The sequence below is a fragment of the Cottoperca gobio genome, chromosome 20, assembly GCF_900634415.1.
Source record: "Cottoperca gobio chromosome 20, fCotGob3.1, whole genome shotgun sequence".
NCBI lineage: Eukaryota > Metazoa > Chordata > Actinopteri > Perciformes > Bovichtidae > Cottoperca > Cottoperca gobio.
In genome coordinates, this window is record NC_041374.1 from 11,528,411 (window position 1) to 11,553,670 (window position 25,260).

Sequence of the window (25,260 nt, forward strand, 5' to 3'; positions counted from 1 at the left end):
CAAACAACACAGAGTGGAAATATAATATGAAGTGCTGCATCGTATCTGGCCTTTATGTGTATATGTGCACTATGATGATTCTTTATTTTCAGGTCTGGTATGAGTCTAGTCGCTGATAACAGTATTGCTATGTTGAGTCCTTGTGTCAGAGCGGCTCTATCCTCCTGCTTTCCACATCATGGCCGGAGCCAACATGTCAGGTATAATGATTTTAACATTAGCTTAGCATTCTGATGGCAGTGTTACTGTAAGGAAACCACACGTGGAGATTTAAACTTGTAGCAAGTTTGAATCTGACTCTACGTGGTAAGGTTTTACCCAGATGCGTTGCTATCTGGGTAATGTGCGGTGTTTGGACCCACCAAAGAGAAATCCACAACCTAATAGTTACACTAGGATCCAGAGCCATGATATGCAGCCACAACTTGTTTCCACATAACTGACAAGTTCAGCTCCACATGACCAAAGTGTAACATTACAATTTCCTCACTAAAAAAATCAAAGGTAATAAGATGTCAGATCAATGTAGATACACAGGGCCCAATTTAATGCCAGCCTTTTACACACTCACACAGCTCTACTCTTCACCCATAGGAAATCTGACAGAGGTGGGAAGACTTGGTCTGGTTGTGTTGGTTGATTTCCAAGTAAGGTCACATGACTTCAGAGGGGAAGCAACATTTATGCTTCAATGAACTCATGGAAATTTAGTAACATATTCCTCATCTGAGTCATGGACTAATTTAGGTGTGTGAATATCAAATATATTCTCGTGTGTGTTTGTGTTTTTATCTTCAGTTAATCACTTACAGTATTTGTATACTGGGGACTTTTAATCACTAACCCAGAATCAAACAAAACTATCCCATTATTTATTTTCTGAGAACACAATCTGGAACTAAAGATAATAATCAGTTTACCTGAGCTGTGGGTTAAACGCCAGTGGCTGTTGAAACACCATGCAAAACTTTAAATACATTTTCAAACTTATAAACAAACATTCGGATCATCAAAAAATTTGACATTCGGTCATTTTCCCCATAAAAGGTCGCGCTTACCATGATTGAAGCGTGACTGGACACTTCTGTCATCGTGCAGAAAAGGACGCAATTACTCAGCTGCTCCAAGATCCCGAAAATATTCAGTCACTTCTGCCTTTGCTGTGATCAAAGTGTCTTTCCCGACGGCGAATACATTCCCTGTGCAGCAGGAGCAACCTGCGGATGTCTTGGAGATACTTTTAATCCTCTGACACATTAACACACACGCGAACACTACACGCTCACAAACGTACACAAACGTAAAAAAGCCGGCGGCTGCAGCCAATTGCGACGTGTGGAGGAATGCAGCAACAGCTGGAAGTATAGCTGGAGAGGGAACAAGGGGAGGGAGTCTCTCTCTCTCTCTCTCTCTCTCTCTCTCTCTCTCTCTCTCTCTCTCTCTCTCTCTCACACACACACACACACACACACACACACACACACACACACACACACACACAGAACATAATGTGCAGGTGTTAACAGACAACCTACACTTGACCTCTCATTCTCACTGACTCAAAGAGAGAAGCCTTTAGGAGGGGAAGAGAAGAGAAGGGAAGAGAATGAGGGAAAGAGAGAGAGAGAGAGAGAGAGAGAGAGAGAGAGAGAGAGAGAGAGAGAGAGAGAGAGAGAAGAGAGAGAGAGAGAGAGCATTCTTTCAGACCTACTTGGCAGCAATGATAAGAAACCACGATAAGAAGAATGTTTAGCTAATGATATTAGAAGAGGAATGCCGTCATGTCTCCCTTCACATGACACTATGCAGTTCTAATTCTGCAGCTTTTGATTCATTCAGTCTTTGGACACAGATCCAGACTGGTGCACAAACAACCTGGCAACACTCATAAACAACATAAATGCCCCTCTGATATTGACACACCAATTTGCCAAAGACAGCGTGCAGATGATGAAGTTTATTGTAAATTGTCGTTATATAGGGAGAAATAATAATTAGACAAATGATTATCTTAATTTTCACCAACATATCTGTTTCCACTATGAAAGCACCATACTTTATACAAAAAACAAACACGTGCTTAAGTTATTTTATCCATATAAACCAGGAACTGTGGGTGTTTAAGCAATGGCAGTTATGTGCACCATCTGAGAAATCTCAGCTACAAGTACAGTCATGCACCGATGTGAAGATATCGTAGAGCAGATGCCAGCAGTATGTCATTTTATTTGGCAGAGGTTCATGTATTCTCCACATTGTTCATAATCAAGGTTACATAAAACAACACACATTATGCACAACTATAATACAACATAAGTCATGCAGAACTTAGTTTAGGCTTCGCAGACGGAATATATGGAGTGTTGAAAATGTCTTGAAAATGGTCCTCAGGTTAAGACTGAGGCCAAGGAGGGTTTGCCTACACATTGACACAGACACACAGACACAGACACACACACACACACACACACACACACACACACACACACACACACACACACACACACACACACACACACACACACACACACTATGGCAGAAGGACTATCTTATCTCTCAGGCACTGCAAGGATCTCTTTGTGGATAAACAGGAAGAGAGCTTGTGTTCCCGGCCCTGCTTCACTTTCCCCACTGGTCCTCAGCTCTCCATGACACCTGGTATGTGTAGAGATCTACTGGCCAAGACAGACTAAATAAAAGTTTTGAACACACACAATCACATATCCCTCAAAGTATGAATTATAAAATGATATAAAGTTCACAAACCCATCTGTCCTTACTCTGTTTTCACAAGGTTAAATGAAGGGGAAAGGAGGGGGGTAAATGCTGTCCACTATGATACATTAGTTTTTGGCATTAATGCCAACCAATGCGACCAACACCAGACATTTTCTGAATTATGTCAATATGTCACATGGTCATAGGTCATTGTAGGTCTTCACTCAACAGATGCATCTTTGGAGTCAAAAGCCTTCAGAAGGGAACAGCTAAATGTTATCAGGATAATGTTCCATGAAAACGGTTCCTTGTCTTGTGAAGTGTTTCCAGAAGATGTCATGCCTCCCTGGTTGCCTGCTAGTCTGAGAGCTGCTAAGCTCTCCCAATGACATCATCCCGGAGCCGGTGGGTTTGAGAGGGCTGCCGAACGTTAGACAGCATTACGACGTGAATTCCACAACTCTCATGTGATCCTGAGGCTGACCAGGAACTCTGGAGCTGCTTGGACAGGGATTATAACCGATGACAGGAGAGACCCTGTTTCATTTAGACAGATCCATCTTACTTTTTAGACATCATTTAAAGTCTAATGTTCAAAAAAGGCCTGTGAATCATTATCTGAACCTCTTCACACCTCTGACAGCTCAGTCAATCTCAGGGAAATCTCTGGTATCATCACGGATGGAAGGCTTTGAGGATTTGTGGTGGTAAAACTGTTCAACACACATGCTTTTAATAACACCTTAATGACAGATAATTGGATGACATAGACACTGTTTGTGGCTTCAGGGTAAGCAAGGTGCTTTTTCATCTGTTTGCAGTCCTTTGGTGCTGAGCTTCTACATGTTTTGTCAAGTCTTTCTCTTTCTTTACTCACCCCACATTGTGTCTGATGCATAGTCATAAGATACAGTGTCATCTGTTTTCACAGCTGTTTCCATACTGCAATCATCGTGGTCTGAAGGAGACACCAACACATCTGTGTGAAATAGATGTTGTCTGACCTGGTCGATTTGGGTCAATGACATCACTTAACACCGGGGATATGTCCGTGGTTAAAAGGACTCAAACTCGGTTTGCTCACCAGTGTGTTTGCAGAGCACTGCTTAATTGCTTTTTAAGGCTGACATAAATGGGTCTCCAAGAATAGTTGCAGATCTTTATTTAACACACCATAAAGCATAAGTGTGCCGATATTACTGTCACTGAAAGGACAAAAAGAAATGTGATTAAAGACTGGAAACTGACCATAGATTTGTCTGTGTTGAAGGCAAGTCAAGACTGTTTGTTATAACTTGTGGTCCGGACGGGGAGAGTGTTGAATTTATGAAGAGACAAATGACGTGATGGGAAGAAAAGGTCGTAAAAACAAAGTGTAGTGGCAGATCAACTGAGAAGGTGCTGCAAAACAGGACCAACATTTTTTTGAAAAGCTGTGTGTCAGTGTTTGCACCATTTTAGGCCGAGACTGTTTGTAGAATAACAAAATCCTGGCTGGCAAACACAGGCTCGAATGTTGTACTGTTACATTAGGACTTTATTAACACTTGGAAGATCATGTTTGAGTTGTCGTCTTCTCCTTTGAAACCTGGGAAGCCAGCAGGGATATAGAGGAGAGAGAGACAGGGTGAGAGAGAGAGAGAGAGAGAGAGAGAGAGAGAGAGAGAGAGAGAGAGAGAGAGAGAGAGAGAGAGAGAGAGAGAGAGAGAGAGAGGACCAGTACAAACAACAAAGGAATGCTTTCCATCAGCTGGAGCTGCTGCTCTCCCACTTGCCTACCTTGGTATGTGTAATTACTCCACAATTAAAGTGCCTGTGCTTGTGACTGTGTGTGTGAGCCTCGCAGCGCTTGGTGACCACGCTCAACCATGTCAACAATGTGGCCTGGACAGATCAGCCAATTTCACACAAGTGAGTCACGGTGTGAAAATAAGAAGGGCAGAGAAAGTACACTTTGCTTTGCTGTTAGATGATGCTACTGCTGAAGGAAACACACAAACAGCTGTTCAGAAATCTCTCTCTGCATCCTCCATCTTTCTCTTACTTTCCTCTCTGCTCTGTGTCTGCTTTGTAAATCACTTTGCATCTTCTTCTGTAGTCTCTGTCTTCCTCTCATTCCCTAATCTGACCACAGGAATGCAGGGTGACTGTCACTGCAGTACTGTCCATGTCATGCATAGTAATCACTGGGCCCACAAAGCATACACACAAACACAGTAACGCACACTGACGCGGACAAACACCCACATATACACACAAAACATTTCAGACGACAATATTTTGGCCATTTTTTCCCCCTTGCTATTTCTACATGTAGTAGACACAGTATTTTATAGGTGCAGACTTGACATATGCTGGACATGGTCATGTATCCTGTTAATGCCCAGGAAGTTGTTTCCATTTCTGCATTTCTAGTTAAAACAATGGAAGTGAAAAAAATACTGAGCAAAAATACTATAAACAGAAACATTTATAGCTGTGTATGTATGGGTGCACGTGTTTAATGAGCAATGTGGCACAAGTTCCACACATATTTGGCTTTTGCCTCTGCAATTCCCCCATAAAGGTGCAACTGTTTGCATCTGTAGTTAAACTTTACAGCCCAACGATATGTAGTGTAGTGAGACAGCGTTGGCACAGCGGGCTCCTTCTTCACAACGTGTGTACTTTAACATAGAAACAAAAACACCTGTACTTTTCATTCATTGACAAAACAGTGCATTCTCTTCGAGCATTTTCTTTAACAATTATTTAACATAATGTTGGATGTATTAGTTTATAAACCAAATAAAATACCTATACATACAACATTTAAAAAAGCAAAAAAATATGATTTTTTTATATTTGAGATGTTGAAACCGTATTAGTGAAAGTCATATGATCATTGTCCAGGTCACAGGTAGCTGTGAGTCTGTTTCTGCATGGTGACCTGTGCTGCATTGCCTTTAGATAGTACCAATGTGGTATATGTCCAGTTTTCCCCAAACAGGGAAAATGAATCCAGAAAAAGATGATGGTAATCTGAGCTCCAGCTTCTTTCATTCTTTTGGACTTGATGATATTGAGGCTGAGAGAGTCGGCTGCAAGCAAAACAGTTTTATATATATATATATATATATATATATATATATATATATATATATATATATACAGTATATTATAACATTCAAGGGTAGAGGGTCCCTCTCTCACACAGTATCCCTGTGTTGACAATAAAACCTTGTCAGCGAAATAAAACGCTATTTTCTAGCTTATGATAAAAATTCCTTTTTACTGTAAAGTCACTAATGCAATATTATTATATTTATTATTTATTATTATTAAAGGAATACTTCACCCCCAAATGGAGCATTTGTATATCAATTACTCACCCCAAGAACACCTTGTTTTTCTCGTATGCCTCCACGGTGAACGAAGAATCCAATGAATTGAAGTTAATGGGGGTTTAACAATAAAAACTATATCAAAACATCAATTTATAAACTCTCAAACAAGTCGTACATCATAATCCAAGTCTTGTTTATCCAGTCGTATGTTTTGATTTAGTTCATTTACTTCAGTTCATCAAAGTTCATTCAGGTTTTGGAGACAAGCGAGAAAAATAAAGTTTTCTTTGAGAATTCAAGGTCAGTAATTGATATACAAATGTTCATTTTAATAATAATAATAATAATAATAATAATAATTTAATAAGCTTTATTTGTATAGCACATTTCATACAAGAATTGCAGCCCTAAAGTGCTTCACAGCAAAAACATAGCAATTAGTACAAGATTAGACAGAATAAGAGCATTTACAGTACAATATTCATAGTGTTGATGTAATGAGTCTGAAGTACCATTATAAAAATAGCCGAATTAAAATTGTATAATAATAGCTGAATTAAAATAGCAGATAACGCGTTATGGTTTCCCCAATTGTTAGAGTTGTGTTAAACCTTTAGACTTCTCTGGTCGATACTTTACTTTACTTTTAGTAAGTTCAAACACAATCGTCCCAGATTTCGTTTATGGTCAAATCCAGATAAAGCCGTTATTAAACACGCTGGTTTAACCTTTTCAGTCTAACGCAATACCTGACTACTAGTCTCCTCTGCTGTGACTAGTATGTTTCTGTCAGATATCCCTTAGGCTAAAGGAGTTCAATATTTGACTACTCGTCTTCTCTGCTGTGACTCGTATGAAATACCTCTGTCAAATATCTCTTAGGTCAAAGGACTTCAATATTTAACTACTAAATATCTCTGTCAAATATCCGCCCTTGTTTCCCCTTCTCCTTTCCGTACTTTAAATGATGATACAACCATTTCTTCACTTGTGTCATCTTGGTTCAGACAACAGCAGGTTGTTGAGTTTGATGACAATGCTGGCAAAGTCCGTGAGATCCACAAAGTCAGAGGTGATGATGTTGACCCCATCCAGCCCCGGCTTCTGAGCCTCAACCCAGGACATGATGGTTGGCAGGTTTCTAGAGGAGAAAGTTTATATTAGAAGGCAAACAATTAAACCCCTTCAGAATACACTGAACATGCCGTCACTTGAATTTCAATTCAAACTGATTCCCTGACTTGCAAACATACTCTGTCTCGGTTTATAGTTATGGCTATAAAATCTGTTGATAAAATCAGATTCTGAGACCTGATGGAAAAAAAGGGAAAGGGAGTGATGTGTGTGTGTGTCAGTGAGAGACTTCTCTGTCTTGCTAGCATTGCTTTGCATTCAAACACTTTCTGTTTTGGTTGTTGGCATAGAGGCACACACACACAGGACAACACACATATTCCATGACTCTGTAGCTGTATCACTTCCAACACCCATACACTCTCCACTAGGTTTGAGCCGGCAGCAGAACAAAACCAGGAAGTCTGTTGTTTATCCAGCAGTGATAAACAATCCCATTTCCTCGGAAGTGCAAGATTAGGCCACCTCCTGTCTCGCCAGAGAGTCCGTTTTATACTTTTATACCCCAGCATCAGTTTCTCTCACTTTTAAGGGTATTTATTCTAAATCAGGATTTCCGCTGTCAATTCCACTTAAAGCTTCGGCTCAGCGAGCTAGATGACTGCTAAAGTTTGTGCAAATAATTTAGTTCTTATTAAGGAAATAAGATCTCTTATCTGAGAGATGAAACATGTTTCTGTTTGATCCTCTTGGTCGGAAAAGGATTAAGAGGATTATAGTTTATCCGTAGCCAAATAAACCAGTGAAGTGACAAAATATTGTAACAGAGAAGTAATTATAAATATATAGTACAATAGATAGACTCTCAGTCACATCACTGGTCTCATGGCTCCGAAACAGCTCTGCCAATCACAGAGCAGCATAACAATATGGTGCTGGGTGGTGCAGCGCAGCACGATGTGAACACGCAGCACCACCAAACGCAGATGCTGTGGAGTTTCATTGTTTTAATTTGTACAATGATGATAGAAATAAATAAAAAATGTTGATGAAGGCATTTATATATGATCTCCTCCATAAGTGGTCACATCATATTGTTGAATATGACACGACAGCGTGTGTACCGTTCAAGAATGAAACATGAAACCTTTGCCAGGAAATAAAGTTGTAAAGGAGGTGATGACACACAGTCACTGGTGATTAATTGAAATAGGTTATTCATATTTTTAGAATTATTCTGTTATTACTATTCACTTGCGCAAAGTATTTAATTTGCTGTTGTTAAAGATTACAATCCTATTTGTAAGCATTTGTAGCATTTACTGTACTGCCCTCTACTGGCCACCGACTACAACAATAAAAACAGAGTTGAGCATTAGGACAAGGATCTAATACACACTCACACACTTGGGCTGGATACCTAAATCTTAGACAGATGTCAAATTGATGTATTGAAACCACCGAAGAAGTTGACATACATATTAAACTCAGTCACTGACCTCTCCACCAAGTAGTTGCGCAGCCCCCAGAGCAGGCCCTTGGCCACAGTGTTGACCCTGGGTGTGAGGATGGCTTGAGACACGTGGAAGGAGCCCTGCTTGGCTCGTTCCCTCAGTGTAGTTTCCAGGAACTAAACAGGAGAATGTCAAAAATAAACAGTTTAAATACAACAAATGTAATCTTGATGTGAGGTGTTTATGGACATAGTTTGTGTATTTAATGTCTAAACTGCTGCTTTGTTGTTTTAGCTGGAATACATCTTGTAGCAACAGTGAATTGCAGATATCTATACTGATTTCCCACTGAATGAAATGAAAGAAGATTACATGAGGATCACAGCTGTTGTTTTTTTCTGACCTGTGTGAGTTTGTTGGGTTCGGTGGTGTTGGCCCAGGGAGCGGGGATCTTGTTCCCGGGCCACATGACAGGGATGCCCTGAGCCGACGGATGATGGTAGAACACAATCACCTGACGAGAAAAGGAAAGGAAAGACAGTGAGTAGATAGCTCGCACAGACTGGGCATACTTAATATATATATACATTATACATCTATAACATATAGAATTCATATAACACTCAGATTGTTGATATTTAAGTAAATATCATGTCATTAAAACTGACCCCAAACGTCCTGTATAATCCTCCAAAGCCCAGTGTATATTTACAGTAATATCTACACACTTTTTTATTGGAAACATTACTTTTCAGCTGCACATTATATGTATAAAGGTCATCTAGGTGCTGAATATCCACTAAAAACTAATTGGACCAGGTCCACTCTTTACCAAAGTGATTTAGCTGTAAAGCAATGAGAGAACTGGCTGTGTGTCTTTACCAATGACACTTTTAATACGATAGTGAAGCTTCCCTTTGCAGCTGGAAATAGTGCAAATGTCTCCTTCTTTACTATCTCTTCTTTGTCTGCTCTGCACTCTGTCTCTCTTTCTCTTTTGCCAACTAGGCCAGTTATAGATTAGGGTCAAAGGAGCAGGAGCTAAACTGATAGTATGTGAATGAGGCACGGACATGCACATAGAACCATGCAGACATGAAACTAATTGCACCTAAAACAGGAAGCACACACACAGGGATGCATGTGTACGTGGAGCTTCTCATGTCCATATATTTAAATAGGTGTATATATAAAAAAGAAGAGTATGAAGAAAGAAGAAAACGGACGATGGAACAAATGTTAATGGGATGACGCTCACCACTAATTCCTGTCCAGGAGAGTCACGGGCGGCAGGGATTACCTGACCACAGGTGTTAAGCGGGCCGTCCAATAAACACAGACCTCCATGCCGCTTTTACTTGTGCATGTCAATGAGCTTTATATAGTCTGGGATCACCGAAGTTAATACACCAAAAGATCTAAACAATACTTGTTTTGAAATGTGTGATGTTTTGTACATCCACCTTCATTGATGCATTCTGATCTCACCTGGTATTTCTTCTGCCAGAGGTAGTCCAGCGTGATGCTCTCCACTGCACAGTTGTTACAAAGCTTGCTGCCAAACACTTCCTGGAGCATGTTGATGAGGTAGATGTGATGGTCTGCACCCATTGCATAGTAGTGGTTGAAGTCCAGAAACACTACCTAAATCAAGCAAACATCCAACTCAATCAGTGAGTGTGCAAACTCTATATTCATGCTTTCGTATCTTTTCTTGAAATCATATTTCAAAAGTGCGTCTCACCTCTTTCCTGTGTCTGCTTAAGAAGGAGTTAATTTCTAACAAACCATCGCTCACCTGTGGGGGGAACAGAGTGAAAGGTTGGACGTCATTTGCTGCTTTTAACCTCAAGGTCTATTGGTGACACACAACTTGTAGCAAAAATACTGAGTCATAAAGGGGACAGGCACAAGTCAGAGTCACCCATTTCAGAAGAGGGATTTTTACAACTAAACTCACGACCTTTGATCCCTGTTCAAGGCCATCTCCATCCCACTACTGACAACATCAGCTGGAACTACAACACATGATTAGCTCAACACATTCACTGTCTATGCTGTTAAATGACACCAAATACAGGACAAGGACAATAATTGAAGCAACATTCAAATCTTATTTTCAGGACTGCAGATATCTGATTAACAAAGACAAAAACATCAAACATTGAAGGATACACAGTATATAGTAGCCACAATGATGAAGCCTTTAAATGTCAGTAAATATTATGCTCACCCTGTGGCCAAACAGGCCATGGATGAAGTAAATTTCTTTTCCGCGCTCGCTTGGTTTGGAGGAGACCCGGAGATCAAAGTAGCGAATTCCTGCATCCAGCTGCTCTTTAAATGTCAGATTCTAGGAACACAGACATTATACATTACATTTCAGACCAACGTAACTGGCTACATAACTCAACACATCTGTAATACTGCAAAATGCACAGACTCCACAGATGGTTGGGTTTGTACATGTCACTGATTAGAACTCAGTACCTGGGTCACGGACCACTTCACCATGACTTTCTTGGCTAAGACGCTGAACATGGTGGCCAGGTACTTCACATATGGCTTCTGGTCTGGGCCCACAGGAGCATGTACATCCACCCAGTAGGTAAACGAATCATGAGACCCTGGAAGAGAGATGATGATGATGAGAAATGAAAATCGAAAAGAAAAATGACCAAATCACATTCCTCTCAGACTTGTAGCTTTATTGTTGTGGTATCAATCCAGGTGTGATGGGCAGATGAGACGCAAAGGAGACACCAAACATCTTTACGCACGACAGTCTCACCTGGCACGGCGAGGTGTTTGAGGGGCATGGCACTGAGCTTGCAGGGGAGCGAACCCATCCAGTCGGCATTGACATTGCCGATCCCCGCAGGTCGGGTCTTCATGTCAGAAACTGCCAATCAAACAAAAACTCAGGAAACTGCTCTCTGGTGCCGATGAAATCCCGGTAACGGATTCCCGTGTGCGCCCAACAGGTACAAAGTACCATGGATCATTTTGTATTGTCACAGTTACTCTACATATACCACCTGTTCAAAACGCTATCCAAATCGCACCAGATGGAGTAGACTGTGCCCTTTTAATTGCCCGGTATCCTGCAGGCTATTGCATGGCTTTGAGGCGCGCTGTTTTCCAAGCAGCGAGCCGGGCATCCGTTGACAAAACCAGCGGGTGGCTAACGACCGTTATAATCCGCTTAGAACAAAATTCCACTTGTTATCCCCCCCTCCCCTCCTGCTTAATGGATTTACCTGCTTTCTGTGTGAGTGTGTGTGTGTGTGTGTGTGTGTGTGTGTGTGTGTGTTTGTGTGTGTGTGAAGACCACCCACTGGACACAAGCAAACACGTGCACACACAGAAAAGCGACAGATGGGTAAATTGTCTTAATTGTAATAAACCATTAATCAGCACATATAATCTAGTCAGTGGCCACGGAGGTGATGGGCACTACTTTGTTGCATATTGCCTACATCCAGGGAGTCATCTAAACGTATGTGTTCAGGTTTAATGATTTAGTCTAGTACATTTAGTCTAATGTATTATATTAAATTCCAGGTCTATTCTATTCATATGTTCATTACATTTAATGGGCCTTTTGAAGGGCATGTAGGGTTGGTCTAATTATCCGGCTACTGATGTACATAGAAACATAGGCACATTTAAATAGTCAAGTAACATTTCGACTTTAGATGTGTTTGTGTCTTCACAGCTCTGTTTGTGCCGAGATATATAAAACCACATAGAACTACAGCTCCATCTACTGGTGCAGCACAGGAGCTGCCACTGTGTGCAGAGATGTGGTGAAGTGAAGAGCTCTCACTCTTATCACTTTTGTTGTCATCCCAAACATTCGTGTTGTGAATACGCTGGAAAACTACCTACCTTGGTGGACAGCTTGTAGTTTAAGCAGCGAGTCTGAAACTTGCTGTCGTTATTAGTTCAACTCATTTAGTCAGCCCAGTATGGGTTAGAATATCATGCAATTTAAAATGACTACTTGGAACATTACTGTCAATCTAACTTCAAGTTCATTCAACTGTTCAATCTTCGTTGAATGAAGGTTTTACCTGTGATGAATATTCAGAAACAGTGTGATACATCCTTGGTTCATTTGTTATTGTTCTATTTGTATACTACCCCCTGTTCTGTAGCTATCATCTGTAATGAAGCACTTCCGCATTCCCACAAAGCAATGCGCCCGCAAGCGCCACTCGTCACCTGGCAACAAGCGTAACGTTTGTGTGTGTGTTTCCATGGCGAGCAGTCACGCGCACACACGCGCACCCTATCGTAAGAGATAGGTTCAGATCTTTCAACTGAAGAAACTTCGTGCTATCAGCAGTCACAGACATCAGCAGAGGAAAGGAGCTACGCCCCTAAATGGTGAGTTTATAACTGAAAAGAAAAAGAAGAAAAAAGAGTGATACAGAGAAATAACCACAAACAAAGATGGCTGAGGGACTGTCAGAGCTGACATGTCAACTACAAATGTTTCTCTAGTTTTGATCTCTTTCTGACAAACTACACTGTCTATTTTACAGAAGTTTAGTCATCAGAGCTGTGTCAGAGTTAGATATGCCTGCTGTGTGTTACATTGAATTGAATTTAAATTTAATTACTCTGTTTTGTTCCACTGTCAGGTTAGTGTCCACGTGTTTTCAATATAATTGACCTTGAATAGCTTCCTAATGTCATGTGGCCTGGATACATCTTAATTCCCTTTAAATCCCTCCACAACAGATTGCCATATGTGAAAGCTGAGCGCAGGCCAGCAGTCCTCTGGCTGGCTTCTCCACTTGTCTTAGTGCTTATTGTTTCAGTGAGACTTGGATATCAAACAGGGTTTTGTTTAGAGAAATCATTTTTACTTTACAGTGGAAAAAGTATAAATTGAGAAGTATATATATATATATATATACAGGTTGCACACTTTATTAATTACGTGATTATCAGGAGACATAGAGTAGAATCTAGTTTGGACCTTCTCTGTGGATGAGATTAAATGCACACTAATCTTATGTTGTTTAGTTGCCATTTGCTTACCTGCAACTGAACCCTTGAACCTAAATACAGCAGGTCGGTCAGGAGAATAGGTCAGGTTTCATGAAAATAGCTGACAGATGGAATTCAAATCCTTACACAGTAATGCTCAAGATTAGTAGGCTTGTATTGCTGATAATGTGTTTCATTGGTCTGCAACCAATATACAGTATCTATTAACCTTTGTTCTAAAAAAAATGTATGGAAGATGATTTTCAGTCCACAGGGCTACTGCTGTTGTACTGCACAACCGGTGCTAACAAACATTGTTTAAGATAAACTTTTTGTGAGTTGATGAAGAAAATAACTAATCTTATAACTTCTTGGTCGCAACTGCACTGTTGTAACCTCTCAGCAAAAGGTTTCAGGATGGTTACCCAATTTACCTTATTATCGCTAAGTTATTAAACATGATGCAGATGTGAGAAAGTGGATATGAAACAATTGCATTTAAATAAGGGATTTTCTTTAGGGCAGCATGTTGCAACCTACAACAACAGAGTGGACATTTTAGCATTTTTGATCAGAAAAGAATAAAGCATATCAGTGTCACCTGAGTCTGACAGCTGCTGTTTAAAAAGTCCTTTGGCTGAATATACAACATAACAGTGTGATGACTGGGGCCTATGGCGTAAATCAAATCCTCCTGACAGGGTGCTTTGGGAAGGTAGTGGATGCCGGTAAGCGTAATGGTGATGTAACATCCTATTTACATCCCTGGTGACCTAATCTGCCTAGGGCTGGCTTTGTCATCTCCCTTGGGTGGTCATGTTGAAGCCTCCTACTAGGGAGACATGCACCTAATCCTCCTCACTGAGGGAAAAACAAGAAGTGGTCCTTGCTTTTCTTTGTCCTCAGATCTCTTAAGAATCAGAATTAAGAATTTTGTGTGGATTTTCAGGAGCGGGTGAAGCTTCTAACTGTTGGCACGGTGTCGACTTTAGGCTGATCCACATCACCAGGATCCAACCTTTCTGACAACGCATCTGTTACTGCACGATGAATTTGGAAATTCAAGAATTGGTGAGCATTGGGACACACTGGCCAACTGAAAATCCTGCCTCCTGGGAAAAGAACAATCGAACTCTTCTAGAGACGAGACAGACGAAAGACATTTGATCGATGAATCTGCACTGTGTTTCTTTAACTTGTTTTATGCAGATGGAAAGTTAACAAGCTCATGAAACCGTCTTGAGAGATGATGAATCGCTACACCACGCTGAAGCAGCTGGGTGATGGCACCTACGGCAGCGTGCTGATGGGAAGAAGCAATGAGTCTGGAGAACTGGTGGCTATCAAGAGGTGATGTAAAGCATGCACTTCAAAAATATTCTAAAACTGATCTTGAATTTTTACTTTGTTCCAAGAAATTCAAAGTGAAGTCTGGGACTAAAGGCTACTGGTTTCCTGCCATCACCAGGGCAAACAAACCAACCTGCATGCCTTTGTTTCAGCCGCATGGCAGCAGGGTTCAATAATAGATGAGAAACCGGGAAGACGCATCCACTGGCTGATCATTTGGTTACCATGCAAGTCAATACATGTGGTGACGATGAAAGGGAGTGAAAGTAGAGGGAGTGTGTCAGGTTGCTGACATTGTGGAAGGGACTACCGAAACTGGCAGGTGCCCAGAGAGGTTCTGTAACTCTTACATAAGAGTGGAGACTGCCAGGTGGAGCCGTACGTATAAAGGTGCCCCGTATACCAGCTGCTGTGTGCTTTTAATGTACAGAGCAACACATTACTGCAACGTAATACATCAACTGAGTCAAGGTGTATTTAACACTTAATTCCAGTGGAGAAGAAGAACAAAGGTAAAGCCTGTACAGTCAGAAGATGAATGTATATCACTTCGCAGTCTACAGCTTTCGCTGGTTTTGTTCTGCAGATGAAATGAGTTGAAATTAGAGACGCCTCCAACTGGTGAATTATTGATGGAGACACACAAAGGAAATTTGTATAGTGACTCGACTGTATGTTGCATGTAATGTATATGCCCTGCAAATGTGATGTCTACTATTCTTTAGTGGATGAATATGTGATCTGTACTCAGAACCAATGGCTGGTTTTGTCTTTCCTTCACACAGGATGAAGAGGAAGTTTTATTCATGGGAAGAGTGTATGAACCTAAGGGAGGTGAAGGTAAGGATGGTGATACTTTGGGCGGGTTATGGGACAGTTTTTGGCAGCAGTAGTACCAGAAATGGAAATGGAAAAGAAATATTCTTGGGTAGATAATGCTGTGTTATGTAAGCAACAATGCAACTGGAAAATCTGTGGTAACAAGAACACCTCACAATCACATTATAATGCTTTATAATAGTGATTATAATGACTTATAACAAGATTATAGTGTATTACAACTACACTAATTATAATACACTATGGTCCTTGTCAGTGAAGGACCAGCATTATGAAGTCATTACTCTGAACTGTTCAGTCTTGCTCTTTGTCATTTCCTGATGAATAATTTTAAACATTTAAAGTATTTGTAGAACAGATCAGTATCATCTCTATTATTATCCTTATACTTACCTTTTGATACCTCATGATTTGTCACTCCAGTCACTGAAGAAGCTGAATCATGCGAATGTGGTGAAACTGAAGGAAGTAATCAGAGAGAATGATCACCTCTACTTTGTCTTTGAGTATATGAAGGAGAACCTCTACCAGCTGATGAAGGACAGGTAAGAAGAGAAGAACCACACTTGACAATGTAAATGTATGTGCAAGGTGTAAAACACAGTGATCTAATTAGATATCAACATCCGCACACAGAGTTTCCAAATGTCAGCATCTAATCAGGATCCGACCTACCTTTAAAGTATCTGATCGGATCTAATGGCTTTCAGTGGAATATATTATATTTCTGTCACCACACTGTGCTCTCATAAGTTTGTTCTTGCCTTGCATTAGGCTGTTTGTACACAGCTGCCACACCTTCTCTGGGGGAAGCCATGATTTTGTTTGCTAGTTTGGAAACCCCAGGTGTACACTGCACTTACACACACCTGGGTTTGTCATCTATGAAAGGCAAAACGCAGACAAAGTCAAGGAAGCTTGTGATGTGTGGACCCCAAAATCCAAAATAAATATTTTTTCTCTTACCTATCGTGTTATTTATCAGTCACTAATCATCTACAGGTAACAGGACAAATGTGTATTTTTTATTTTGGGTGAACTGTCCCTTTTATATTTGTACGTGTGCTTTGTTTTTCAGCACATTTGACCAGTTAGTGTGTCCGAACATAATGATGTTTTATGTAATGATGCTTACATTAGCTCATGAGAATTCTATCAATCTTTATGTTTACAGAAAAAAAATGTTCCCTGAATCAGTGATAAGAAACATAAGCTTTCAGATATTACAAGGCCTGTCATTTATTCACAAACATGGTAGGTGTACTGCGCTCCCTTCATGCCTTGCAAGTGCGTGAGAGTGGTTGCATACTGCAAGATTCATTGAACATTTACACAGCATCTAAGTAATGAGAAAACTATAAAGCTATGAAATATGGAATATTTCAAACCAAAGTCCTGAACTGTCAAACTGGTGATTAATGGATCAGAATCTTGCAGTTTGTGAACCTTCATAACTGTTGCTCTGCATCTAGAAGTAATGGATGTGTGTGAGTTTTAAAGAATTTAAGAAAAACTCATTCATACAAACGCATGTGTAAATGCAAACAAACACATGTGCCTTACAGTACAGCTCCACGCTTTCACACATCCAAAACGCATGTGCTGTTCAGGATTTCTCTTTCTTTTAACTGCTTTATTTCATTTCTCTTTCCTTCCTTTTCTATCTCTTTGGTTTGCCGTTAGAGAGAATAAGATGTTCTCAGAGAATGAAATTAGGAACATCCTGTTTCAAGTGGTATCTGGGTTGGCTTTTGTACATAAGCATGGTAAGAGGCTTCATTCTATCGTTCTTTACTTGTTCATAAGAAGCATTACATTTCAGCAGTTGGTTTGGGTGTGAATTGTAATTTAATGTAACTCTTAGATAGAACACCACAATCTCAGCAAGTACAATGTGTATAAAGTACATTTAATATACTTTATGTTTGCTTACTGGGCTTGTTTATGCTTAGATACATTAAAGAGACCTGGGCCATGATATATTTCATACTAGCATCAATTCTTTTAGCTCCATTGAGTATACCTGTTTCATCAGCAGAGATGTACTCTCGTTTAGGGAAAGAGCTTTTCCCACTTGCTATATTTGCGTTTTTTCGGTGCGGTGTCCACCAATTTCGTAGTTTCCTTTTGCATCTGTGCAAACAATCTGGCACCGGGTCCTTACGTTTAATTGGCTCTGCAGATACAGACACAGCCACACACTTCTAGTGGATCGTAAGTGTTGATTGACAGAGATTATGTCTGTATGACTCTAGGAAATCTTACTCATTGTGCCTTTAATACTTCAAATTCACTGCCAAAGGTTTCTATTTAGATGTATTCCCTTTAATATCTACATGTGGCATCTAAAGTATTGTATACAAGCAAGACTGTGTTATTAAAACAGCTTGGTTAAGGTTAGAGAAACAATGTAGCCTTGGTTATGCAATGAAAATGTCAATGTTGAATACACAGACCTTGTCGAAAGCAAATATACACACACCGATCACATGCTCTGCAGTTTTTCTTTTCTTGTGCTTTCTGAATTTTGCAGTGAATGTAAAATACTAATATGGAATAGTTTCATATGATTGTAATTTGATAATTTAACCATTTATATGAACTTCTCTACAGGTTTCTTTCATCGAGACATGAAGCCAGAGAATCTGCTGTGCATGGGTCCAGAACTGGTCAAAATAGCAGATTTTGGACTGGCCAGAGAGATCCGCTCCAAACCTCCATACACAGACTATGTATCAACCAGATGGTGAGAGGACTGTCCAGGAATCAACAGCCATCTAAAACAGAATAAAGCCCATGCATTAATTAATTACAGTGTGCTAGACCGAGAGAAAGCTTCAGCCTTGTTAATTTCATGAGCATTATGCTGTTTCATTGTAGCATGTTCTCTGTCCAGGTACCGGGCTCCAGAGGTTCTGCTCAGGTCGTCTACCTACAGCTCTCCTGTTGACCTGTGGGCTGTGGGCTGCATCATGGCTGAACTCTACACTCTCAGACCTCTTTTCCCCGGGAACAGTGAAGTGGATGAAATCTTTAAGATCTGCCAAGTTCTAGGTACCGTCAAAAAGGTGAGAAGAAACTGAATGTAGAAAGGTGGAAATGATTGACCTTTATTCAGGGTTTGAACTGTGTGAATAATATCCCCGTGATTAAGCTTATATAGAGAACATATGTTTACTATATACAAATAAGTTAGTATGCCAGGAGCAGCTTAAATGTGCTCCATGCTGAACAGGATGTGCACTTCATTTCAAAGTCTTTCCCCAACTCCATCACTATTTCCTCTGATTGCTAAACAGAGAGTGGTCAGAGCCCATATTTGGACAGGAACTGAGTCCGTGACCTCAACCACAAGGGCAGACATTTAGTCAAAGCTGTAGTTGGTGCTGACCAGATGTGTTCAGATGTAATTGGATTTATTTTTGCATCATTGTACACGATCTACATATAGGCGGGCATGTATGTACTATGCCATGTACCCTCACGGTGCAAAATGACACTAATGGATCCAATCCAAACCTACAATATAGTAATCAAATTCCCATAAAACATCAGTTCCAAAGCATTTACACCGTGTAAATTAAATGATGCATACAGTAAAGCAACAGTTGCTTGTATAGTTTAAGGTCCCATGTGTTTATGTAAACTTGCAAATGATATATCTGTGGCATTCTAAAAAGTAAAAGAACTTTTCCAACGGTGATTTGTTTTAAATATAATCACCATCTCACAACTTGATCTGTAAACACCTGATTAATAAATATAATATATGTGTAACTATCTGATTGTCTCTTCCTGTAGCCGGATTGGTCAGAGGGCTACCAACTAGCTTCTGCTATGAACTTTCGCTTCCCCCAGTGTGTCCCGACCCACCTGAAGACCCTGATCCCTAATGCCAGCAATGAGGCCATCACCCTGATGAGAGACATGCTGCAGTGGGACCCCAAAAAAAGGCCCACTGCTGTCCAGGTATGCAGAACTGTACTTTAAGGCCGAGTTTAAAGGTCTGCTTATACAGTGAGAAGTCGAGGCTTTATTTGCATTAGTATTGTAATCCCAGTCATTTTAAGAAGATCTTAAAACATACTTCATTCCCTCTGTCGCTGGTGTGCTTTGCTTCATGTATCATGTACAATACATGGTTAGGTCATTACCTATTTAGACATAATTTCCACTTTACTGAGACAGTTGGATTACTCTGTGGATCCTGAGTAGGAAACACCTTTCCAGAGGGAGTGACAGCTCTTTTCCTTTCTCTGCTTTCAAAGCTCCCAGGTGTCGGATGCACATTTAGTTTTAGCCTCATTTCAAGGAAACAATTCGAATGATTTTTAAACTTACTCTGCAAAATATATAATTACCTGAATGGGATAAAGTCTACACTGCATTGCCATCATTCTAACATGCTTCTGTGTCAAAGTATTATTATTTGTACGTCGTGTACATTAAAACACACCTCCCTGCAGCTTTCAAGTTACACAATGGTCTGAATCCTGTTGTTTGTATGTACAGGGTTTAAAGTTATGACTCTAGTTTTATCGAGCAGATACGGTTGAAGACATCTTGATTGAATGGAAACAATGCTTGCAGACTATTCAGACTAACGGAAGAACAATCTGTGTTCCTTTTTCTCCCTGTCTAGGCCCTGCGTTACCCATACTTCCAGGTTGGCCAGATCTTAGGACCTCGTCCTCAGAGCCAAGAGATAAAGAAGGTGGAGGCCAGGCCGCTGGCCCAGAAGCAGGTCTCGGAGACCCAGGCTGGTACCCAGCAGTCTTCCTCTGAGTCCAAAGCCTCCACTTCCTCTGCCAAAAACCAACAGCAGCAACATCATCAGCCTCTCCAGCAGATCCCCCTTCCCCAAACTGAGAGTACAGCAGGAGGCCATGCAGTGAGTGTCACAACCCTTATTGTATTTCATGTTGAAGGAAAGCTCAAATTATGCAGATGCAAAGACTACCGTGTCACAAAGGAGTCTTTCTGGCCCCTGACTTTCAAGGAGTACGTGATGACAATAATATATCGTCCAAGAAAAGTAGTTGTTGTGACAGGCCTATTAGTAAGACAGACTTTATCAATTCAAAGTTGACTGCCTATTGTATTGTCTGCTTCTGCAGAAAGCAGCAGCGCTGGGCAGTGAGAACAGCGTTGGCGGTGGTGGGATGGGGGGGCTGAAGAGTGGCCGTCGTCGCTGGGGCCAGACGATGGCCAAGACCTTAGACAGCTGGGAGGAATCCAACCCCTCAGAAAACACCGCCTCCAACTCCAAGAAACCCAGCCTGGGCAACGCAGAGGAGGAGAGGGGCCCGCAGGAGCACCGCCCACAGTAAGTGCTGTACAAACTCTAAACATTGACACTGCAGCAGTGCATTGCAGAATAATAAACGTGTGTTAAACGTAGCTGCCTCTTGCATTATTTAAGATGTATCTGAGTTGTGAAGTATGTTATATATAGTTTATAAAATGATATGTATAGATGCAATATTTTCTGCTCAATCTGTCTTAATGATTTAATAAATGTGTAAATGCATAACACCCATAGATGTAGGACTCTCATTCTGGCTTCATGTGATGAACTGAGGTGCTTTTTGAGCACACAGCTTAAAGTGTCTGGTTTATGTTTTCAGGCCCAAGGAGCAGAAACCTCTTTATTCCTTCAGCACAGTCACTAAGCTACCCAACAATGTGAAGATTGGCCAAATGGACTCCAATCTCCCAGGATCTGCTGCACGACAGCACTATCTGAGCCAGTCACGATACTTGCCAGGTAAGACAGCGTGACAGCCCATCAGGTCACAAGCATTCTTTTATGATTTTGCATCATTTCCCCTCTTAAACTCCCATGAGAATGTATTTATATACTTTGTTATATCTTTCAAGGGATGTATTATCAAGCATGGCTGCTGGTAGATCTAGTTTTCTCTGCTGAATGACACTTACTAGCTTAAGAAAAACAGTCAGAAACTCAAATCAGCTAGTCCACACCCAGACTTCAATATATACTGGTCATTAAAACAGACATTGTTGTGTTTACCTGGAGCCACCTGAACAGGTGATTTAAGTGTTTGTAATGAGTTTTCATCACATACTTTCTGTTGCTTTAAGGGTTGATCGGCAAGCATCAGACTTGTTCTGGAGATCAGGAGTTGAGTGGTAGGACGCTGCGGGACTTGTGGGAGAACTCCTCAAACACTGTAAATAATCCGCTTGTTCCTATTGGAGGAGGAGTATCTGTCACCAGATCCAAAGCAGGTGAGGACTAAAGTCTAACATAGCGGTGATGAGAGGTTTGATGTAGGGAACCGTTTCCAGATATCAATAACACGCTAAAGAAATCATATCAAACCGTATGATGAGCTATAATGTAGAAAGCATTTGAATGACTTGTGTTGACATGAGCTTTCTCTGATTAATGAAGAAATACTATCATGTTGCCAGTTATGTGTCCTGGGTCTTGAGTCAACATTTCATTGTTTATTTTACCTGAACAAGAATGTTTGAAATAATACACGGTACCCTACTGTGGACCTGACAAAATATGGAGACTTGCAAAAACATAAAAAAAACATTATAACTCTTCCAGCAAAAATAACAATCTACAACTGATCCAACACATTATGACTGACTAGAAAATGAGACATTAACCCTTCTTATTCAGACATAAGAATAACAAGTACACTGCAACTTGCCTCATTTTGCTCTGCAGTGGAAACCTGGCGACTGTCAGTGTCACCTTCGTAACATAATATGACACTGTGCTCTTTGTGTCACAAAGGTACTAAATGCTAATGATGCAGCTAATGTCTCCTGATCAGTAGTTATGGAGCCAATGACAAAGCAGTGTTAGGAGTGAGCCTAAGTGTCTGCGACTTTAGACAAGGGAGACCTCTATAAATCATTTGTCATGTAGACAGACACACAATATGGATCCCCGCTGTGGATCTCTTCTTCTGTCTCTTTCTTTCACCTCGTCTCTCCCTCTCCATTGCTTATTCATGAGATTAAGACTGTCGGTGTAAGATCAAGTGTTCCTTAAATGGCCCTCAACTGCACCCCCAACTCATTTGTCCCACCTCCCAGCACGCACACACATACCGTTTGTTTTGATACACCCGTGAACACACCTTGTGAATGTACTTTTTCATTACAATCAAGAAGAAGATTCTTTCTTTTGCTTTTGTCTCTTTCTGTTAACGTTAGCTGAGATGCGGCTTCATCAGTGCTGACATGTGCATGCTATTTATCTCATCCATTTCTATTTTTCTTTTTCTTCTTTCTCTCTGATTGCATGCATATCTCCTCTGGCTCTACTTGTTGATGTGAGACTAGAAGACAATGCGTCTAAATCTGAGGATAGCCCACCAGAGAAAATGCTTGTTAAAGAAAGAATACAGGAGAAAATTGATCTCTCCAAAGGTATTTCATTGAGATGACTTCACGTGAACTGTTTTGTTGTATTTTACAGTTGGAAGCAGTTAGTGATTAGTGTGTTGGCTGATGCAACAAGCTTCAGGTATTCAGCCAGCAACTTAACATGTGAAAGAAACCAACTGCTAAAGGCTCTGCATGATACAAGGGTCAAGGGTACAAATACACAGTTTAACCAGAGAACTAAGAACTCCAGTTGCTAAATAGATGCTAAATTGCACTACAACCACAACATCTTCACAAGGGAACAATGAGAAGTTTCACTAATTACACTGATAACCATCTGTGGCTGTAGGTGAAGCAGATCGATGGAGTCGCTGGAGAAGCTGAATGACTTCAATCACTTGGCCTTAGTCATTTGTTTGGGTCCTCAGTAGATTTTGCATATGCAGTAGCCACTTCACATACGTTCACACACACAATTTGTATCAGTAAAGCCATGTGTGAGAAGAACATCTATTTGGTGTGTTTACTAAAGTTGTCTTCATTTGCATGTTTCACGTGGTGCACATTATTTGAGCTTATATGACCGTGACAAGGTACCTGAAGGTTGTAACATTAAATACATCACAAATAAAGACCCATGATCTGTGTCTTTCTCCACTTCTAGGGAACTTTGTCAGCACCAAATACAACCTCTCTGGTGGTTATATCCCTTCATTTCAAAAGAAGGAGGTGGGCTCAGTGGGGCAGAGAATCCAGCTTGCTCCTTTGGCCAGCCAGCACACAAGTAAGATTTGATTCCATCTATGTGAAGCTAAAATAATGATTCCTGGTTGCACTCCTCATCAAATCCTAATCTTAAGTAAATACTGTTTCTGTATTGTGTAAGAATAACTGCTCTCGTGTGGTCGTGCCTGACTATTACTTATTTTCTCTACTCAGTTTCTTACTTGCAATATTTCCATCCACACTGGACTATGTTTCTCCTCTTTCTTCACTCTTTCAGTCAATCTTTCTTCCTCTCCTGATAATAAAAAAGACAAATCCAAATCTGCAAAGCCCAAACCAATATCCAACTCATCTTTGAGCGAAACTCATGAAGGTATTTTTCTAATAGTTGCTATTAGGCTTTTAGTTTCTGCTTATAAATGATTCTTTGTTATGTCCTTGTGTTGATATTTTTAGAGGAAAACAAGCTGTCCTTCTGTATTGATTTTACTGTCCTTTGCTTATTTTTAGCTGTTGTGGATGTATCTTGCTGGCTTTATAGCTACTGTGTTTATTACTGTTTATATTGAAGATAGACAACTGACTGACTTGCATGTCCCTCCAGATTACGAGGGTTGGAATAGGAGGGCAGACCGGACTCAGATGAAGGGGACCAGCTACTCAGCTCTGGGGAAAACCTCTGGGAATCTCCTGAGCAGAGCTCCACCCGTACAGCCTGTCCACGGCAGGGTGGACTGGACATCCAAATATGGTGGAAATCGGTAGTTCAGAAAGGTCATACAGCTTCTCCTGCTTGTTGGACTGTGTTGCCTAGTTGTATACATCTTTAGCTAATAGAGTTAAACCTAAGCAGAGTTTTAAACACACTCAAACCCTACAGGAAACGCTGTACGTTCCCTGAAACAAATGACATCTTCAGAAAAATCCAACACGGAGGTAGCTGGTAGAGGACAAAAAGTAGACCCACATTCTTTGAGGAGACATTTTTCATACCACAACTGTATAATTCTGTTTCTAGAGAGTAAGAGATGTAGGATCTAACTGTGTATGTGCATCTATGTTTGGAGATGACGGTTGCCATGATGCTGAACCAAGAGTGGAACTGTCTGCAAGACAATCCCACTGTATTCCTGAAGGATCCAGTGTGAGCCAATTCTACTGTTAGTGTTGAGATATTCTGTGTACGATTTAAATGTAGTATACATTTTCATTTTTATACTATAGTTTATTATTATTGTTAAGTATTGTTTTACTACAGATGAAAAAAGCACTAATTTATTCACAGCTCCTGCGATGCTGTTCCCTCTGCTTCGATTCTCAGAAAAAAATATTCAGCGTAATAGCAACAAAAATGTCAACTGAAAACAATTGCACACCTCTTTGTATTACGCAATGAA

General features: G+C 40.5%; 3 protein-coding genes across 14 annotated transcripts in view; 1 reads left to right on the top strand and 2 right to left on the bottom strand.

Moving 5' to 3' along the window:
* phldb2b (pleckstrin homology-like domain, family B, member 2b) overlaps nt 1-1,332 on the bottom strand; it is a 37,557-nt gene extending 36,225 nt beyond the window's left edge. For all 4 annotated transcript variants that reach the window (XM_029457746.1, XM_029457748.1, XM_029457747.1 and 1 more), the window contains exon 1: nt 1,059-1,332. In XM_029457746.1, the coding sequence (XP_029313606.1) occupies nt 1,059-1,091 (33 nt within the window). In that variant the 5' untranslated portion in view covers nt 1,092-1,332. The remainder of the gene's footprint in view (nt 1-1,058) is intronic.
* A 5,545-nt stretch (nt 1,333-6,877) lies between these two features.
* On the bottom strand, nt 6,878-12,789 carry plcxd2 (phosphatidylinositol-specific phospholipase C, X domain containing 2). Of its 2 annotated transcripts, none has more exons than XM_029457751.1 (9): nt 12,649-12,789; nt 11,364-11,474; nt 11,063-11,199; nt 10,806-10,925; nt 10,317-10,370; nt 10,061-10,216; nt 8,976-9,086; nt 8,618-8,748; nt 6,878-7,185 (listed from the first exon to the last, which is right to left on the bottom strand). In XM_029457751.1, the coding sequence occupies exons 2-9, from the start codon at nt 11,464-11,466 to the stop codon at nt 7,038-7,040; spliced, it is 960 nt and encodes a 319-aa protein (XP_029313611.1). In that variant the 5' UTR covers nt 11,467-11,474; nt 12,649-12,789; the 3' UTR covers nt 6,878-7,037. The 2 variants fall into 2 exon arrangements, with proteins under 2 accessions (XP_029313611.1, XP_029313612.1); XM_029457752.1 differs by lacking the exon at nt 12,649-12,789 and adding an exon at nt 12,464-12,501.
* A 47-nt stretch (nt 12,790-12,836) lies between these two features.
* mak (male germ cell-associated kinase) lies at nt 12,837-25,252 on the top strand. Of its 8 annotated transcripts, none has more exons than XM_029457243.1 (17): nt 12,837-12,964; nt 14,523-14,644; nt 14,783-14,923; nt 15,709-15,763; nt 16,187-16,308; nt 16,938-17,017; nt 18,377-18,509; nt 18,660-18,831; nt 19,565-19,732; nt 20,406-20,654; nt 20,881-21,089; nt 21,391-21,530; nt 21,869-22,015; nt 23,093-23,179; nt 23,802-23,921; nt 24,141-24,236; nt 24,468-25,252. In XM_029457243.1, the coding sequence occupies exons 3-17, from the start codon at nt 14,820-14,822 to the stop codon at nt 24,626-24,628; spliced, it is 2,043 nt and encodes a 680-aa protein (XP_029313103.1). In that variant the 5' UTR covers nt 12,837-12,964; nt 14,523-14,644; nt 14,783-14,819; the 3' UTR covers nt 24,629-25,252. The 8 variants fall into 8 exon arrangements, with proteins under 8 accessions (XP_029313103.1, XP_029313102.1, XP_029313109.1 ...); XM_029457242.1 differs by lacking the exon at nt 16,938-17,017 and adding an exon at nt 17,447-17,529; XM_029457249.1 differs by lacking the exon at nt 24,141-24,236.
* Nucleotides 25,253-25,260: the final 8 nt, after the last annotated feature.

Bases quoted from the DNA above. Each gene is read 5' to 3' on its own strand.
- plcxd2 (XM_029457751.1), bottom strand. From the start codon at position 11,466: ATGAAGACCCGACCTGCGGGGATCGGCAATGTCAATGCCGACTGGATG. The intron at 11,200-11,363 runs GTGAGACTGTCG...TCTCTCTTCCAG, and splicing joins CAAACACCTCGCCGTGCCAG to GGTCTCATGATTCGTTTACC. The intron at 9,087-10,060 runs GTGAGATCAGAA...TTTTCTCGTCAG, and splicing joins TCTGGCAGAAGAAATACCAG to GTGATTGTGTTCTACCATCA.
- mak (XM_029457242.1), top strand. From the start codon at position 14,820: ATGATGAATCGCTACACCACGCTGAAGCAGCTGGGTGATGGCACCTAC. The intron at 18,510-18,659 runs GTGAGAGGACTG...TTCTCTGTCCAG, and splicing joins GACTATGTATCAACCAGATG to GTACCGGGCTCCAGAGGTTC. The intron at 20,655-20,880 runs GTGAGTGTCACA...CTGCTTCTGCAG, and splicing joins GTACAGCAGGAGGCCATGCA to AAAGCAGCAGCGCTGGGCAG.